Below are 18,009 nucleotides of genomic sequence, written 5' to 3'. Positions count from 1 at the left end.
TTATTGAATTGAATTACATATTTTTTTAAAGTAACAAAAGTGTCCTGTAGACAATAAAAATGTAAAATGCTGCAGTAAATTGCTATTTTACAAATTTGAACAGATTTGATTTGGGTGATTAAGGTAAATTTGTGACTACGCATTTACCTACGTTTCAATTGTTTTTCCAATATGAGAGTTGGGACGTGATGTGATCAGTTCACAGTTTTTTTTTGTTTTTTGCTTGTTTGTCATACAACATACACATGTTTTTTTATTGAAATGATATTAGAAAAGGAAATGATATGAAAAGGAAAAATAGCTGATGGAAACTTTTACAGATTGATCAGTGAAATCTGGTTTTTATTTCAAATGGAAACAAAAAGAAAATGTGTCTCTATTTGTCAGGTGTTGACAGTATCATCTTTGTGCTGGTGTGTTTTGTCTGTCCATGTGAGTGCTCACTCCTGCACAGATAACTGTTCCACTCTGGTGTCTCCAGGTGAGCCATTAAAATGCTGTTTGTCTGTGCCGGTAGGGACCCAGCAATGGTTTGGAGAATAGAAAAAGAAAAAAAAAAACTTAAAGAGCCAAATTACTCTGCAGAGATTGTTTAGCTCTACTTTGTTGCCAGCGTTTCCCAACAGCCTGTGTCAGCAACATAAAACAGTCAGCCTCCAACAGTAAAACGTAAGCAGACAATTAATTTTCTTCCTTCCTACACATTTGGGCATGAAATCCATTTAGGGAGAAAATGCGTTGTATGTATGCCTTCACTCCACCCACACATCAAAAAAACAAAAAAAAGGCTGCATGGAAAGGCTCGTGGTTTGCATCCTTGTCTGCCTTCTGAAGCATCTGTCAGGTTCATTGTGTAACAGGGGATTCAATGACGTCACCACAGCCCCTTCGGTCCTACGCCTCTGCTTCTATTTCCTTACACCAACACATAGATAAGCACCGAGGGGGGGCCTCCGATTCCTCTATGACTCATCTTTGCTCCTGTCTGACGCAAGAGCATGACTGGGTAGTGGGTACCTACACATCATCCACACACACACACACACGCATGCACGCACGCACACCTATGTGCTGTTTTACCTCCCACCATCCTGTACCTCTCCAGCTTTGCTGTTTTCCGCCTGTCTGTCTGTGTCTCTGTGTCTCTGATATCCTGCTCTGTGGCTGTGTGAAGAAGGCGCAGCTCCTCTGTGTGTTTCAGTCTCAGTGTACGAGGTCTTCTCTGCGATCGGCCTCTCCTCCAGACACCTCTCCTCTCTCACCTCCCTCAGCATCTCTATGTTTCTTTATTGCTCTATTACTGCCTTCACTCATTTTGTATTTTCATTTGCATTTTGTTTTCTCCCCTCCTGGCCTCCCACTCCTGTGCCTTCTGCTTTTTTCTTTTCCTGCTGCTCCCTCCCTCTCTCTCTCCTTTTCCTGCTGCTCCCTCCATCTCTCTCTCTCTTCCTGCTCTTTTCTCTTCCCCTCGTTTCTTTACCACCTTCCTTCCTCCGTCTCCCACACTTTCATCTCTCTCCCTCTCTCATACTGCCACAGCATACTAAACAGAACTTCTCTGATTACTTTTCTTCCTGAGAAACGTTGGATACAACTCTGAGGCTCACCGCCACTGCCTTCGGCCGTTGCTATGACTACAGCCTCGGCGCTTAGCTTTATTGAGGAGGGGTGAAAGGAAGGAGAGGAAGAGGAGGAGGGGGAGATTGCTGTGTGTCGTCACACAGAGATAGTACAAAAGAAAGCCGTAGAGGAGAGACCTTAATCTTTTTATTTAATTTGATGTCATGTAGAGCTTGTTATTCCAAACTGAATCCGAACAGTATTCAGAAAAAAGTCCTGTGAAAAATAGTTTTTCCATGTGATACTGTAGCTACAGATTGAATGCAGATTGAATTTTGAATATCTACCATACTGTAGGTCAAGTCACATTCTCATATTGGCATGCTACATTCATGCATCTGCACCATCATTTTAACACCCTCATACATAGTAGTTGTGTATATAAAATGGTAAATATCAACCACTACTGTCCCTCAAAATTATGATTGAACAAATTATTTTGTTTTGTGTGTTTTTCAAAAAACATCACTGCTATTGTGCAACACAAAATGAATGAATCAATGCCATTACTGAATTATACATCAATCACATGCCCTATGGATCATTGATATCTTTCTTTTTTCCCAGAAAATGTCTTTAATGAGTTTCTGCAGACAGCACAGGAATTGTCATGTTTCTGTATATTATTGTTAAAGGTATTATTTGTTGAAAATTGAGTTTTTTCTTGTCATTGAATGGTTGCTCCCTTCCTCTGTCTCTCTCACCCTCCTCCCCTGAGCTCTCTGTCACTGTCGCTACTGTCAGTTTGTCACCGTGGACCGGAGAGAGGGCAGGAAAAATGGACAGTCACTATCAATCAATCAGTACAATTTATTAGATTTCGGCCTTTTGGTAAGCTGACAGATTACTGGCCAGAAGAGAAAAAAACACACTCTCAGCTGTCTCTGGTACCAAGGTGTTTCTTGACATTCGCAGTAGAGCTTCACACACACACACACACACACACACACACACACAAAATACATAATCCCTTTACACTTCTCTTTAGAAATGCAGCCACATTTCCTCTTTCCCTTTTGCAGAGCAACCCTTTTGACACCACACTTTAGAATAGGTGCACGTCTATTATATCACACTGCCTGGGACTTCCTGCAGTGTGAATAGATATGTTGAGTACAGTATTGTACATTATTGCATAGTGTGTTGTGTGATATGGCACTCTATTTACTGATTATTTCAGGCTGTCACACAAATGACACATCTTCAGATCTGACAAAAAAACAAAAGAAAATTTAATATTCAATCGTCAAGATTACTTGCTGTCAATTAGACCCCTGACGATCAATGACCAAGCTGTAGAGTTAGTGCAGCAGTATAAATATCTTGGGACAGTAATTGACGACAGGTTGTCCTTTGAGCATCAGGTTGTTGCCGTGTGCAAAAAAGCCAACCAGCGCATGTACTTTCTTCGAAAGCTCAGGAACATAAACATTGACACCAAGTTCATGGAAATGTTTTATTCCTGTTTCATTGAATGTGTCCTGACATTTGCTTTTATCTGCTGGTTTGGGTCAATTAACCTCAAAAACCGTAACAGACTCCAGGGCATAGTTAAAGTGTGTAGTAAAATTGTTGGCACTCCACTAACGGACATTTCTCTTCTACACAAAACTATACTGTAGGTCCCTGAACAAAGCAGAACTTGTCCTGTCTGACCCTAGCCATCCTCTAGCACCTGAATTTAAATTGCTTCCATCCAGACGCAGATTTCATGTGCTGAGATGCAGGACAAATAGATTTTTTTTAAAAATCCTGGGTCCCAGTGGCTGTTGGCCTTCTTAACAACTGATTAGCACTGTGGTCACTTGAACTCTCTTTTCAATTGTTGTCCCGTGTCGTTGTCCCGTGTCTTTGTTGTGTATTATATCGTCGTTCTTTTAATTATTAGTTCCATGTCATCGTTGTGTCACTGTTGTGTATTTTACTGTTGTTTTGCTGCTGGCTGCACTGCAAATTGCCCCCCAGGGACAATTAAGATTTCTTGAACCTCTTAAAGACTACAAGATTACCTATTTTATATTATTATATTTTATACATTAGTTACCTTAGTTGACTTTGTGCTGTTGAAAACTGTGCTAAGATAATTGGAATAACACAGTCATTTTGGAAAATGTATGATAAGTAATAGTAATATTTTTGTTGTGTTCGATTGGTTGTTCAAAAAACATCAAACCTTTTGGGAGGAGTTTGTGTTTTTATCTTTTAAATTTTTTTAAATTGTGTCCCTCAGTGTATTAAAATGTGTCTTGACATGTACTTGTAATATTAGCCACATTTCCAATGCATTGCAGATAAAGTGCATATTGTATACAGACAGTACAAGTGTAATACTGCAGTACTTACAGTATTCTACTACACAGCTCTTATTTTAATCTAACTATACCTTAAACCCACCTAACAAAGCATGCAACTTATTCCCCTTCTCCTAGAGTCCTATCAGTTACATACAATATACATTTCCAGAGAGCCATTTACAACTACATGTATGTTTAATTCCCCCACACTACACTATGTTCAGTCAACCACAGCAAGCATCTTACTGTAACTCTGGCAGAGTCCGTCAGTCATGCCCATGCAAGGGAGGAGCAGCGAGGGACCCATGCAGCAGGGAGGAGGGAGGCAAAAAGAAGGGCCAGAAAAGATATCGACACATACACCTACCCTGTAGTAGTCAGTGCTGTAGACGTCCCTGGACATGCCAAAGTCTCCAATCTTTACCAGCAGGTTCTCACCCACCAGACAGTTTCTGTTGGACAACAAATAAGCATATGCAAACTAAGTACAGACATGTTTGTTTTAGCTTGAGTTTTGATGGCAGATTGAAACACAGCGGCCAATATGCAGATTTGATGTAGCTGAGTTGAATGAAACTGCATTTTTATTTAGTTTGAAAGGAGCCACATGCCTTTCCTATTTGGAAACTATATTGTAGATGTAAGCCCATTATAATGCTGGGCAAACATCAGATGAAAGAATCAACCCATAAAGATAACAGCTTAACAGGTAGCCAGAGGAAACATGCCTGTGTATTCTGCTTTCTAAAAAATATAAGACAGTCGTCAAGATTATCACTATGATGCAACTGTCTTGGTTTGTGCATTTACCAATAATGTCCAAGTAACTGAGGAAACATGATCCTTTCTATTTTATTACATTTGTGGAAATGCTAAAAACAAACATACAACAAAATGCTATGTTTTCACTTCATTATCAGGTATGCAGTAAAATATAGAGGGTCTGGACAAATGCCCCAGCATGATGACATGTTATTTGAGACCTGAACACATAAACACACTGTAGTAGGAGTGGCAAACCTGGTGGCGAGGTCGCGATGCACAAAATGCTGTGATGCCAGGTACACCATGCCAGATGCTATCTGCTGGGCGATGTGCAACATCTGAGACTGGGTCAGCTCCACAGGTCTGGTGGTCTGGCCCTCTGCCATCAGGACTGCATCCGGACCGTGAGCCCTATGCAGGATCAAGGAGAAATGACATGCACGTTCAGTTGCTGTCACGTTGTTTCCTGTCGTTTCCAGTGTTTTCATTGGAAGTGAATGCAAAGTTTCTTAGCAGTAACAGGTGCCATGTTGATGAAAATATTACACAAGTAAGAATAGAGACATGCCTGAGGAACTTGTTGAGGTCTCCATGCTTCATGTACTCAAACACCATGATGAGAGGGTCACTTTCCACGCAGACTCCATAGAAAGTGACAATGTGTTCATGTTGGAGGTTGGTCAGGAGCTCAGCCTCACGGTGGAAATCCTTCCTGGCATTTTCACTCGCCTCTTTAAGCGTCTACACACACACACAAACACAGAGGGAGAGAGAGTGGAGACATTTTATAAACTGACAAATGAAAACTTGCACATTATGCCACGCACACTGTTGCCAATTAGTCATTTTCACAGTGCACCTAGGCGGCTCCAATTCATTTGGCTGATGTCCACTGTGGAAAAAAAAGTCTTGCCTTGTAAAAGTAAGTTACAGCCACTGTGCATGCATGGTGTGAAATTACTGGCACTGAACCACGACTGATACAATGGCAGAGCAGGATGAAGTAGAGACATTTTATATTAATGTAAGCCATTACCGTGTACAATACTGTTTACATTAATTAAATTCACTGCTTCCCTTTGAAACTAATCTTTGTCTCCTTTGCATGAATCAGGAAATCTGTCAGGCAGGTTGTGTAATACAAGCATCTGTGACAAAGACGGAAAAGGAGTGTGTCAACGACAGAGAGAGTTGCAGGGAATGAATGTGATATGGGGTCTGTATTAGTTTCACATCTATAGAAGGAAAATATAGAAAATTCCTCTTGTCCTACATGAATAATTGATTGTCTTCCTACTAATGTATGACATGGATATACGTTCCTTCTTCAGCTTGTGTTCGTGTGTTTGTTTGCCTGTGTACCAACGCTGCAGGTAGAAGCTCCTGTTACAGTCGTACCGTACAGTCGGTCTAAAGGACAAGGAGAAGGAAATGACCTGTGATCTTTCATCCAGAACGTTGAGATGCCATAAAATGAGATGGACTGTGACCCCACCCACTTTTTTTTAAATTTTTTTTTTACACCAATCATGTATCACGACACAGAGGCTTGGTCATGTACATTACATACAGTAATGTGATACGGCTTGATACGATAATGACTTGATGGAGTTACAGTATAGATACTGTATCAAAGCCAATGCGCTGAATTCAGTTTGAAATGTGATAATGGACCTTTGTGGGAAATCTCTGTTTTGACTTTCCTGTGATGAGTTCTCACGTATTAGGGGTGAACGACCTTTCAGTTTCACTTTGTGTGACTACAGTAAATACCAGCCTGCTCCAGATGTTATGTCTGACGTAACTTTGACAATACATATGACACCTATATAAATGATTTAGAAATTGTAATTTTGAGTGTGATTTATAGTTAATAAATAATTAACTGACCATTAGAAATCACTTGTGTTTCATTATAGACATTAGTAATATTAACATTAAAGAATTGATTAAAAAAAAAGTGCTACACGGTTTCTAATTTTCTAAGAAGCCACAAACCTGCAGTCATGAATGTTAATAAGTCTTGAACCCAAAATAAGAGATTAAATGATGAGATAGAGGGTTACTCATGTAGAACTAAAAAGATAAGATGAAACTGGAAAAGGATAAGACACAACCTGGCAACACAGATTCCTTTCTTATAACGATCTATAACTCATGTGTAAAGGATAAGTGAATATGTAGAAATCTACAAATTAGCTTACACAGAGAGCGCCTGGTAAAATAGAAATCTGAAATACATAATATATTATGTGCAATGCACCACTGAGCTCAATCAGCTAACTGAACTGTTCAGTGAATCAAATGACCACTGCCACAAAACTATTCATACTGAGGAGAAGATATTAATGTTGAACTCAGGAACGTTACAACAGAGACTTTCCTGTGAGCCGGAAAGTCTCTGAACTCAGTGTTACATTAATTCTCAGGCAAAAAAAAACCATAATATTGCACACTTGCACAGTTAGTCATCTGGTCTACTCACATTCAGGTCCCTGGACAAATAAAAAGCAATCAGCAACCTCCGGATTGGGGAGTTTGGTGACTCACATTTACATGTGCAAGGCAATGCTATTGGATGTAGAGGGTGTTCTTGATTGATGGCATGCAGGAGTGTACAGTAAGTGTGTTTGTATGGATGTGTATAAGAGTGTGTGGGTATGTATAGGCCAGTGTGTATTTGCATGTGTTGAAGCGTGCCTGTGATCGATGGCAGCTCAGTGTATAATGTACTGTAATAGTAAAACTTGCTTCTGTATTATGGCTGACTGGCTGATTGATAGCCGACTCCAAAATCATGACCATTAAGCTCTATTAGTAGTGTAGTCTATAGTAATGTGGTGTACAAGGGAGAACATGTTCCTCTAATGTACTGTAGCATGCATGCGTGAGCTTTTGACTGGGAAAAGAGGTGTGGTGATGATTAAGTGCACTGACAAATCTTGGAGCAACTTCATGTGTAGTACATCATTAACGGAGTTCCATCAAAATGTTCCACTTTTTTTTCTCCAAAAAATGAACAAAAGAAAATGCAAATTACTGTTCAACAAGATTACATAACCTAAAGGGTGCCAGGAACACAGCATTTTAGTTCTTCATTGAATTAATTTGTGTAGGCTATTCATTGTGTGTTCATTCAACAACGGCCACAGAAGCACGCATCAGCAAAGGCCTGGTGCTGAGAAAACTAAACTGTTAGTTCATTGAGATCACCAAAAACACAGAGATTCTCAGATATAGTGGTATCGTACCACACGGTCATGGACTGAATTGGTTTTCGACTGTAAACCACAGAAATTCCCGATGAGAAATGACACTGATTTACTGGAGCTGGTGGAACAGAGGCTACTGTATAGGACATATGTCACCTGTCGTGCAGGTACTATGTTTATTTGAACACGCAGTAAATGACTCGCTTCATGTTCTCAAACACCATGACAAGGGATGGACAGGCCCAAACAGGCCCAAGGGGGTCGGAGGGCCCCGGGGCCAGAGCCACTGCATTAAGTGACAGAAAGACAGGACCTGACCACAAACATGCAAAATGACTGCGAGGATGAAAGACTATAAAGGAGGAGATGCGAAACAACCATAAAGAAGAAAAAGCACCATAATGAAACACAAAATGTCCATAAAAAGACCAAGAACCACACAGGGACTCAAAACGACAACAAAGGGATGGTACATAAATAGTCACAAAGTGACTTTTCAAAATATGTTTTCTGGTCGTTTTGTTGTCTCTAAATTGCCCCCTCGGAATAAATAAAGTTTGTTTTTTTTAAATTAAATTTATCACACTGGGGGTCCTATACAAGAGCAGTGAGGGGCCTGTTTCATGTCTATGCCTAGGGCCCTATTTTACCTTAATCTGTTCATAACCATGATGTAAGTTTTAGTTGTAGTTGTCCTACTTTTGAAACATCTCCCAGAAACAGTGTTTTTCATTTATTATGGATTATCCAGGGTCGTCACCGTTAGTGTATGAACGACGTTTGAGCAAAGTAATAGTCCTTCTTAGTTTGTTTTGTATTTTGGATGAAGTAGCCCTTTAAATAAGAACAATCGTTGGAAATGTCAATGTTTATTTGAAAGTCTGTTTCCAGCAGCCTTCATCACTTTTTATCTGTGTTGATGCAGCAACAAGGGGGAGGAAGAGACAACGGGAGAGAAATGGTGAGTCATACCGACTGACAATAAGACGAGGCCGAAAAGAGCAGGAAGAGTGCATAGTACACTCTGTAAGCAAGTGGTACATTAGCTGATTGAAAAGAAAAGTGTTCAGAGACTTAAATCAATGACTTGACTCTAATGACAAAATGATTCATCTTCATTCATGACTATATACAGGTGCAGTTTTAGTCCAAGTGCTGGTTATATAACATGTTTGACATGCAGTCAGCAACATACAGCATTTTGTTCCATAACCAAGAACTCCTTTACCCGGGATTTTCAGGTGCATATTTTACAGAGTGCACAGACTGAGCTGAGACTATAAGCTGGCAGCAAACATCAGTGGGCCAGCAAGCAGTTTAGAGCTAAGCTGGAGGGAAACAGGAAGTGTAGGAAGTGAAATGAAGGTGGAGGATTTGAGAAAAGGAAAGCATCTGGAAGCGTCAGGAACACAGAGGAGAGAGACGAGAGTCGGATGATAAGTAGAGTTAGAGGTGGAGGTATAAGAAGAGAGAGGAAGTGGAAGGGCGGTAAAGGAAGATGGAGTTAGTAGCGAGAGGGGGTGGGGATCTTGCAGGTCATGTATTGTTAATGAGACGTTCTTCACCAATCAGATCCAGTTTCACCGCAGACCAGCAGAGAGAGCACGCTTGATGGGGAGATGGGTGGATGGATAGACACAATGAGAGGATGCGCTCTGAGAAACCATTCAATTTGACCCCGGAAGTCAGTGGTTTGAGTGTAATTCCACCTTTTGCTTACAAAGCTTTTGAAAGGAAGGACTTTCTAACAATAGCAGAGGACGAGGATGTGAGGAAATTGCGAACAAAGAATCTGAACTCTGGACAGATGCCATATGATATAAGGATTGCCTTTCAAAATGCCGTGTGTACGTTTCAGGAACAGAACTTTATCTGCTGTAAATTGTTCAATATTTTAAAATGCAGTTCTGGTCTCAGATCTCATGGCAAAAGTAATGTAGCAACAACTTCCTTAACCTTCAATCAAAACAACACGTTTTATTTTGGTTGCACCAATCAAAATATCTCCTCTGCAAAAGTCAGCAAAAATTGGAATAGATTATTTTAATGGCAAAATAGATGGTATTTATTTCTTTTTACAATCTATCCTACAATGTGTGCTCTTTGCGGTTATGTGTTTTTTATTCCTCAGTCGATTGCACAGTAATGTCCCATTTTAAAGATGATAAGACAGCAGCAAATAGTCACATTTAGGCATATTTTGGAGGTCAGGAACTCTCTTAACATAGAGAGCATGCTGCATTTTACACAAAAAAACCAACTCCTTACAAAATTAGGTAAGTAAGACCATGCAGATGTGGGTGACCAACAGCAGCTTCATACGTAAGTGTTTCCCATGAAGTTTAATGGGACTGGAATCATCTACCCGTAGCCAGAGAAGACATTCACACATCCTCTGACTCACATGCTGACTGTGTACTGCTCATTATTTTCTCTTTGGTGCTGAGCTCACAAGAGTTCAGTCACACTCTACTTTTAAAATAATGTGTCTCAGGGACTTTCAGTTTTTTAAAAAAGGGATCAAGATTACCTTGACAGCCACCAGTATCTTCTCCTGGTCGGGTGAGAGGTTGTAGCACTCGGCCAGGAAGACTTTTCCAAAAGCTCCCTCTCCCAGCTCTCTCTTCAGCACGATGTTGTGTCTCTTAATATGTTGGACGACTGTTGGACAGGGAGAGACGTTGAGTTCACAAATGTGTTAGCTTCAAGTACAGAAACTCTACAGGTCATCTAAGTAGGTCATGTAAGCATAAGTCAACAACATATCTGTGTGATACATTAGTCATTCAACTACAATATAATGTTTTATTATAGATTTGCTTTATACCCTTAAATACAGCCCGCACTTTGCCTTGTAATTTTGCTGTATGCTTTAGGTGCCAATAAAATACTGACAGGTGCCCGCTGATGCTTACAGAGAGAGAAAACAAGGCTGTAAAGTACAAAGGAGTTACAACTCGGCATTTTAGCTGAAAGGAGGAATGAATTATACCTCTGTTTTTTGTAAAACCTGGGTACCCACATGGCACAGCGGTAGGTGACAAAACTGAAGATTGTGAAAAATGGTCTTATCAACCCTTTTCCTCTTACTCTATAATTACAGATAAAAAGGGGAGAACAGCCACACAGTACATTACAGCCCACATACCTGGTTCTGACCACGTGATTGAAATAAACGAGATAATAATTACTAGGTTCCTGATTGAGCATTAAAGATTAGTCTTCAATAACTGTACATGTACTAAAAGTATGTTTGTTTTCCTTCCACATGACTGTGAGGAGCGAACTTATAAATAAAGTCCAATTTCTCACCTCATACTTATTCCAACTCATATTATTAAGTACAGTAGACATATTAACAAATCCCATTGTGGGTGGTAATGGACTAATTTGCATTGTATCATCTCCTACACGCCACTGTTCCCACATTTTTGTTTTATTACCCACTACTGTACCCTAGTGCCCAATATTTACAAAGATACTTGAAGTTGAATTTATCCTTTTTCTACCATGCTCAGTTGTTTCTCCTCTGTTCCCCATAGTCATGCGTTCTTCCACTACCACTACCCACATTTACATATCTGTTGGAGCCTGTCAGTATTTCATTAGTACCTTCTTCATACAACAGAATTACCTTGGCAGGGCTGTATTGTAAGGTGCTACTGTAGATTTTCCTCAAACATAGCTGCAGGATGTGCAAACCGTGTAGTGGAAAACATGTGTATGATATCTTATAATTTCTTTAAATGTTTTCTTGTCACTGAGAATCCACACACTCCTGAGGGCATATTTCTCTGCCTGCCAATTTTATTTTATTACCCAAGTCAAATTGGAATAGGGAAGATCATTAGTTAATTCTATTTTCTGTATGACATAAATTTCATGGTGTCATACAGTATACATGATATGAATTTTACAGTAAGTAATTAGATTCACTGTATACTAATTTGATCTCATTTCTGCTATGATGTCAATTTAAGAAAAAAAAAAAAAAAAAAAACGTGTTTCTTAGTGTGTTTCATGAACGTAATCTCTTCCTGTCTTCTGCTCACCCACAGTTGGATCAGAGTCAGTGAACCTGCTCTCTGTTGCTAAGTAACTCGTGACTCCATGCCAGCTGATTTTTTGGGAAAAATTTGGCATCTCACCACGGTGATGATACGAGGTTTTATTCTACAGAATGATTAACAGTGTGGTGCCCTCACTAAGCTAAACCCTGTCATTCTGACTGAGCGCCAGATGTTCAACTGTCTGCATGCAAGGAGACACACATCAACCCCGTAATACATGCACTTGGGTAGCCTATCTCTTCAACACACACACACACGCTCAGAGGACACCAAGAGCTGAGATTTATCTGTGATGTGATTAAGAGGTGCATTTGAAGAAAAGCTGTCCACTCAGAATATCACATTAAAGCCCAGCTAGACTCTCAGAAGCTGCATCGATCTACGATGTAAGCTACTGAGGTCCACCATAACCCAATATTGTACAGACAGACAGGGAGAGGGAGAGAGAGGGAGAGAGAGAGAGAGAGAGGGAGAAGGAGAAGAAAGAAGGAGAGAAACAGAGAGAGAGAGAGAAGGAGAAGAGAGAAGAATTGCTGGTCTACATCAGATAGCCTAAAAGCACCTAATTTTCAGTGTAAGATTGAGGTGGAGCAAAACACACCCACCATGCTGTGCGTGTGTGTGTGTATGTGTCTCTAGGCTTTGAACATGTCCAGTATAGAGTCAGTTGTGAAGTGAAGATCAGTTTCAAGGTCGTACATAAGTTGTAGTTCTGGTTAAATGTTACTGTTATAAACAGCTTAAAATTTCTGGTTATTTAACCCAGATGATAATCGTTCTCAGAGCTCTCTCTTCAGAGGAGTTTCCTGAGGCCTACTGTAAACACCAAACTTAAGTTCAGTAAACAGAAAAATGTAGATGAACTATTAACATTTTAAGATTTGGCAGCTTCTTTCATTAAACATGTTTCCTAATTATGTCAATAAAAATATAATTCATGCAAGCCATTTTTCAATTGAAGTAAACACAATATCTAAAGGCGACAGGCTGAAAACCGGTTGTACGGTATCTACGTCCATCAGTGTGGCTGAAGTCTGCATGCACATGGATGATCTATTGCTCATGATGTTAAGGCGTCAGTTAAAGAAACAATGGAGGCAGGTCACAGAACACCCACAACTCCCTGTGCAGCAGCAGCATACAATAAACCCACATCCCCACAAGACAACTACTGTACCCACCATTTAACCAGCTAATTACCTCACCGCACCATTTCCTACTGCAGTTGTGTAATAAGCGTTCACCCATGACAACGCCTCGCACCACTTCTCCTTAATTAACGCCCTCAAATAGCAAATAAATTGATGTGTGCAGACCAGTGCCTCCGCTATTGCTTGATTTTTTTTTCTTTTGGCAGGAAGATTTGGTGTGGGCTCATTGCACGTCATGCCATTTGTGTTTTTTGTTTTACCTTTATTGTTGGATTGTTAGATGTCACTGTGCCATTGCAACTCATTTTACATTCATACATTCAAGAAATTTCCATTATTACACAACTAAGAAGAACTTTCAAAATTAAGTTATATTATTTTTACATCATGATTCCTGCTTTTTCCAGCTTTTACATTTTACACTCCTTTTTTCACCCCACTTTCATTATAAAACTGTATCTCTACAGTATGTGCCATGCAAAACATCACCCCCCTGCTCCTCAATCAGTATCCATAATTAAGATCTACAGAAATATTATTCCCCATTTACCAAACTTTGCACTCTCATTCTCTGATATTTTTCTTAATTAGTACCCGTTTTCCATGCTTATCGTGTTCGCTCATTTTCCCTCATTTAGCATCCCTCTATCCAGCCTCATTATCTTCCTCTCACTTTCCATATTTCGCATGTCTCTGTTCCATCATTTATTTCTCCCTGCTGCCATTCGCTTCAGCTGCTAAACCTATCACTTTTTAATCAACATCGTCTAAACATTCACATCCAGGCACATGTTCTTCCCCCCATTCGGTGGCTCCATCAGTCTTTTTCCATCACCTGTTTATGACAGCGCTCACAACATTAACATCAGGGGGAATAATATTTCCCATCAACCACCTCCTCTCTCGTCTTTTCCATCTGTCCCTCTGCTGCATCCTCCAATCTCTCAGCGCCTCCAGTCCTCATATTGCCAACTCTCACACCTATTCCCCTTAATCAGCGTCTTATTAACAAGCAAAGGAATTAATGTCTCGGGACGTAATTATTCCCTATTTGCCATCTGCCTCCTCTTCTCCCCCTCCTTTCACTCAATGGCCCAATATCTCTCCATGACCCTGCTGACATAAGACAGCTTGAACAACTTGAGAATTGTATGTTTGGTAGTTGGAACCAAGCAATGTGATGGGTCAAAGCCGCAGTCATGGCGGAGATGCCTTGAAAACAGAGACCTGCTCCGCTACACCTTCTTCTATGCAGCCACATCTCCCAACTATGCACCGTCCTATCAGAGGGCGTAGCTAATTGTGACCTAAATTTTCATAAGCTTAGTGTGCATGTGAGTGTAAGAGTGTGTGTGTGTGTGTGTGTGTGTGAGCATGTCTGTATAAATGGGTGTTTTCATACTGTACGCACGTGTGAACTCATGAAAAACATTTTCCAGAACATTGTTAATCCTCATTCCCTAGAGACGGTAAAATACATGCTGGGATGGAAACTGTGGAAAAAGTGAGAGACACTGTTCACAGAGGCAAGAGCAAGATGTAACACAACATAAAAGACAAGGACATTGAGGTAAAGTTTTTTTTTTTGTTTTTTTTTAAACCATCTCAACAATTTTGAGACTCTGGATAACTTTAAATTTGACTCATTTAAGGAATAGTTCGACAGTTTCCGACATCGGTGTCAATCTTCCAGTCAAATTATTCAATAAATAAATATATAATAATAAAATAATAATAATAATAATAATAATAATAATAATAATAATAATAAAAGATAGAAAAAAAATAAACATATTTAATCTCAAATTCAACATTTATACTTTATATTGAAGAATAAAACATGAATTCTCCAAATGTGAACTGAATAATTTATAATTACTTTGTTAAAAACAAACAAACGGACAAAAACAGAGACTTGGTTTCTGGGTGGGTCTGTTTGTGGGATGTGGGCACATAATCTAAGTATTTTTTAAATCCTGTCTATGCCCCAGCTCCAGTGTCTTGACACACGTAAACAGGCTGTGTATGAGGGATTAGGGAAACGTAATAACAGAAGTTGCCACCTATGCATTTACTGTGACTCTTTAATAATGCATGTGAATTGCTTTTCAGCATTGCTTAGTCCTCTGATGTTATTATTGTTAATGAGGTGTTCACTACAGAAGTGAGCTGCACAACTGAGGCTTTGCAACACAGCGAACAGTTCCCATAATCACACGTGGTTCCTTCATCTCTGCAGAGTAATTGTTGCTTTATTGCTGCCAGGAAAAGGTCTGTGCCACCTTTTTAGTAGAAACGTGTACCTGCTACTGATTCCTACGTTCAATATTATAGGGCCACGAGCTAGTTAAGATCGCTGTTTAAAAAGAGTTCACTTCCTGGCATACACCCTAATGTCCCTTTGCCAAAACTGTCTCCATCAAAAGCTATTATACGAGTCTGAAAAGGCAGAGTGCCAAATAATCTGTCAGATACTTTCAGTATTTATGCTGCCTGTCTGTGAGTCAAAGAAGCACGCAGAGTAATAGTTGTAATGGCTGTAATATATTAAAAACACACACGTAGGCTCATACACAGCAGTCCCTTATTGACTTTCATTGATTCTGTGCGCTTTCGTTCTCGTCTTTGGGCTGTAAATCCCGGTCTATCTTTTAGTTATATCGCAAGACTGAAGAGGTCAAGTCCCGATCCCCCATTATTATACCTCCTCAACCTTGCCCTCAGCAAAAAGAGCCTGATGGTGCACGCATACACACACACATGCGGCTCCATAATTTACTGAACACAAGGCCAAAGCTTGGAGGAGCTTTTATTACTTGCCAATAATCATAATGTCATGTTGATGGACCAGGTCAATAACCTTGTGTGCTCTCTGTCTGTTTGACTGTTGCTCTTTCTCTCTCACTGTCTCTCTCTCTCTTGTGTCTCTTGTCTTCTTTTCCTGTTTGTCTCCATCTCCTCCGCACTTTGACTGCTTTCTCTTTATGATTCTGTTTGCCTTGCTTTGGGAAATTGTGTGTATTTGTATGTTGTTGGATAAACTGACGCCATTCACACTCAGAAAAAAAAAGAAAAGAAAACGCTTCCTCCTGCCTGTTTTGCTTCCTTCGGCTCTGGGAATATATATGTGTGTATGAGTCACACGTAGAAGTCATGAATTTATGAATGGATTTGTACCTGACATATGCCTGGACACACACATACAGACACACACCCACACACACACACACACACACACACACACACTGCATATAAATGGACTTTCTGTTTCTCCCTCTGAATTGGAAGCGCCAAGGTTATTGCCATGACAGCAAGAAAAGATGTTGCTGTGGTAACGCCTGTGTATCACACACACACACACACACACACACACACACACACAGAGATAACTTGAATATTTGGAAGGACAGTTCTCACAACTGATTGATAAATGTTTTTGTTTTTTTCCAGCATTGTTCACTCAGGTACACATCTGCAGTTTCTTTCTTACTTACAGGTGTCCGTTTTCAGCAGACTGTTTGTGCTCCTGAAGTACTGAGGGTTTTCTATCACTGGGATCTTGGTCATGCCGATGATTACGGCGTCTGGGCCCATCTCTGAGGACGAAGGAGTGTTGCTGCCATTGGAGACGTGGTGAAGAGGAGAGGCCGAGTCATCATCGTTACTGATCACCGAGGACGGTCCTAAGAGAGCAGAGAGATCGGAGGGGGAAAAGCATTGTTGAGTTTGTTTATCTTATCTTAATAGTGATCGAGAAAAAGATGGAAAAATGTTTCCACACACACGCCAACCATGTTAACAGCAAGGACACAAGAGAATTAATTATGTTGTTAAGTTGTTATTAGAAGAGATTGAGGCAATGAGATCATAAAGTGGGGAGGTTAAGCTTTTATTATCGATCATAACAGACCTCTAAGAGAAGGAGCAGGAGATGTCAGCCACATTTTACAACAGCACTTCTTTGATCATATATTATAAATGAGAAATCTGTTTGAAGTTGCGAGGTTTATTTCACACCAACTTCAGAAAGATTCCTCATACAATGACATAATCACTTTCTGTGTGTACTGTACAAACAAGTGCAATGACATTAATTCCTCTGAGAAATGATTGCCTGAGAGTGTACGCCATCATCCCCAATTGAACTGATTATCAAGCCTCAACCCCCGATGTCAGGCTTTTCACCCCAACTCTGACAGTGACTGTTCAGAGCAGCTATAATCGTTTTGCATGACACGTTGTACAAACCAATTTGTTTTGAGCATGTGAACGTCTGCCTGTGATCACAGAGACAGGCTTTGTAACTACGCAGCTGCGTACAGACCAAATTTAGAACTAATTCATTCGAATGAGGCCACTTCATTGGCTAAGGCAGATGCAGTGTCATCCAACAAGGCACTACACACCAATCTAATACTTGGAAGCGAACATTCCCAGTATATCACTTTGTAAAGCAAATGCTGTTTTTCTACTGGTCATTATGTAAAATAGTCCTTCTTCAGAAGATTATCAACAGTTGAAAAGTGTTTTTACTGCTCATAAGCTTCCTAACTCATCTTGTGTCCAAGACCTAGACCAGCAGGTCCTCAAAAATGCACCCCCTTGCATTATTTTACATAATGTATTTTGGAAAATTTCTAGGGGGCGCTGTTGAGCCATTTTGCCCCACCCATGTCGTACGACTTTAAAATACGTACATTTTCGCCAGTCCCTATGTGTACACCAAAAATCACATGTTTTCGAGCATGTTCAAGCCACCAAATATGCAATTTATTGTTGCTAAGAAGAATAAGAAAAATAGCAATTTCAATAGGGCCTTCGCCGCCTACAGTAAATACACCCCGATGACTGTAGATAAGTCAGGACACACCCACTTATACCAATTGTTACAAAAGGA

At 40.1% G+C, this 18,009-nt stretch overlaps 1 protein-coding gene across 1 annotated transcript in view; it reads right to left on the bottom strand.

Moving 5' to 3' along the window:
- Positions 1–18,009, bottom strand: part of ntrk2a (neurotrophic tyrosine kinase, receptor, type 2a) — a 74,627-nt gene that overhangs the window by 7,810 nt on the left and 48,808 nt on the right. The window contains exons 14-18 of the mRNA XM_085786601.1: positions 16,607–16,795; positions 10,422–10,552; positions 5,248–5,420; positions 4,935–5,090; positions 4,276–4,366 (exon numbers count right to left, since the gene is read on the bottom strand). Of these exons, the coding sequence (XP_085642727.1) occupies positions 4,276–4,366; positions 4,935–5,090; positions 5,248–5,420; positions 10,422–10,552; positions 16,607–16,795 (740 nt within the window). The remainder of the gene's footprint in view (positions 1–4,275; positions 4,367–4,934; positions 5,091–5,247; positions 5,421–10,421; positions 10,553–16,606; positions 16,796–18,009) is intronic.

The sequence above is a fragment of the Trachurus japonicus genome, chromosome 9, assembly GCF_045865225.1.
Source record: "Trachurus japonicus isolate A0001 chromosome 9, Traja_1.0".
NCBI classification, from domain to species: Eukaryota; Metazoa; Chordata; class Actinopteri; order Carangiformes; family Carangidae; genus Trachurus; species Trachurus japonicus.
This window is presented reverse-complemented; position numbering and strand designations above follow the sequence as displayed.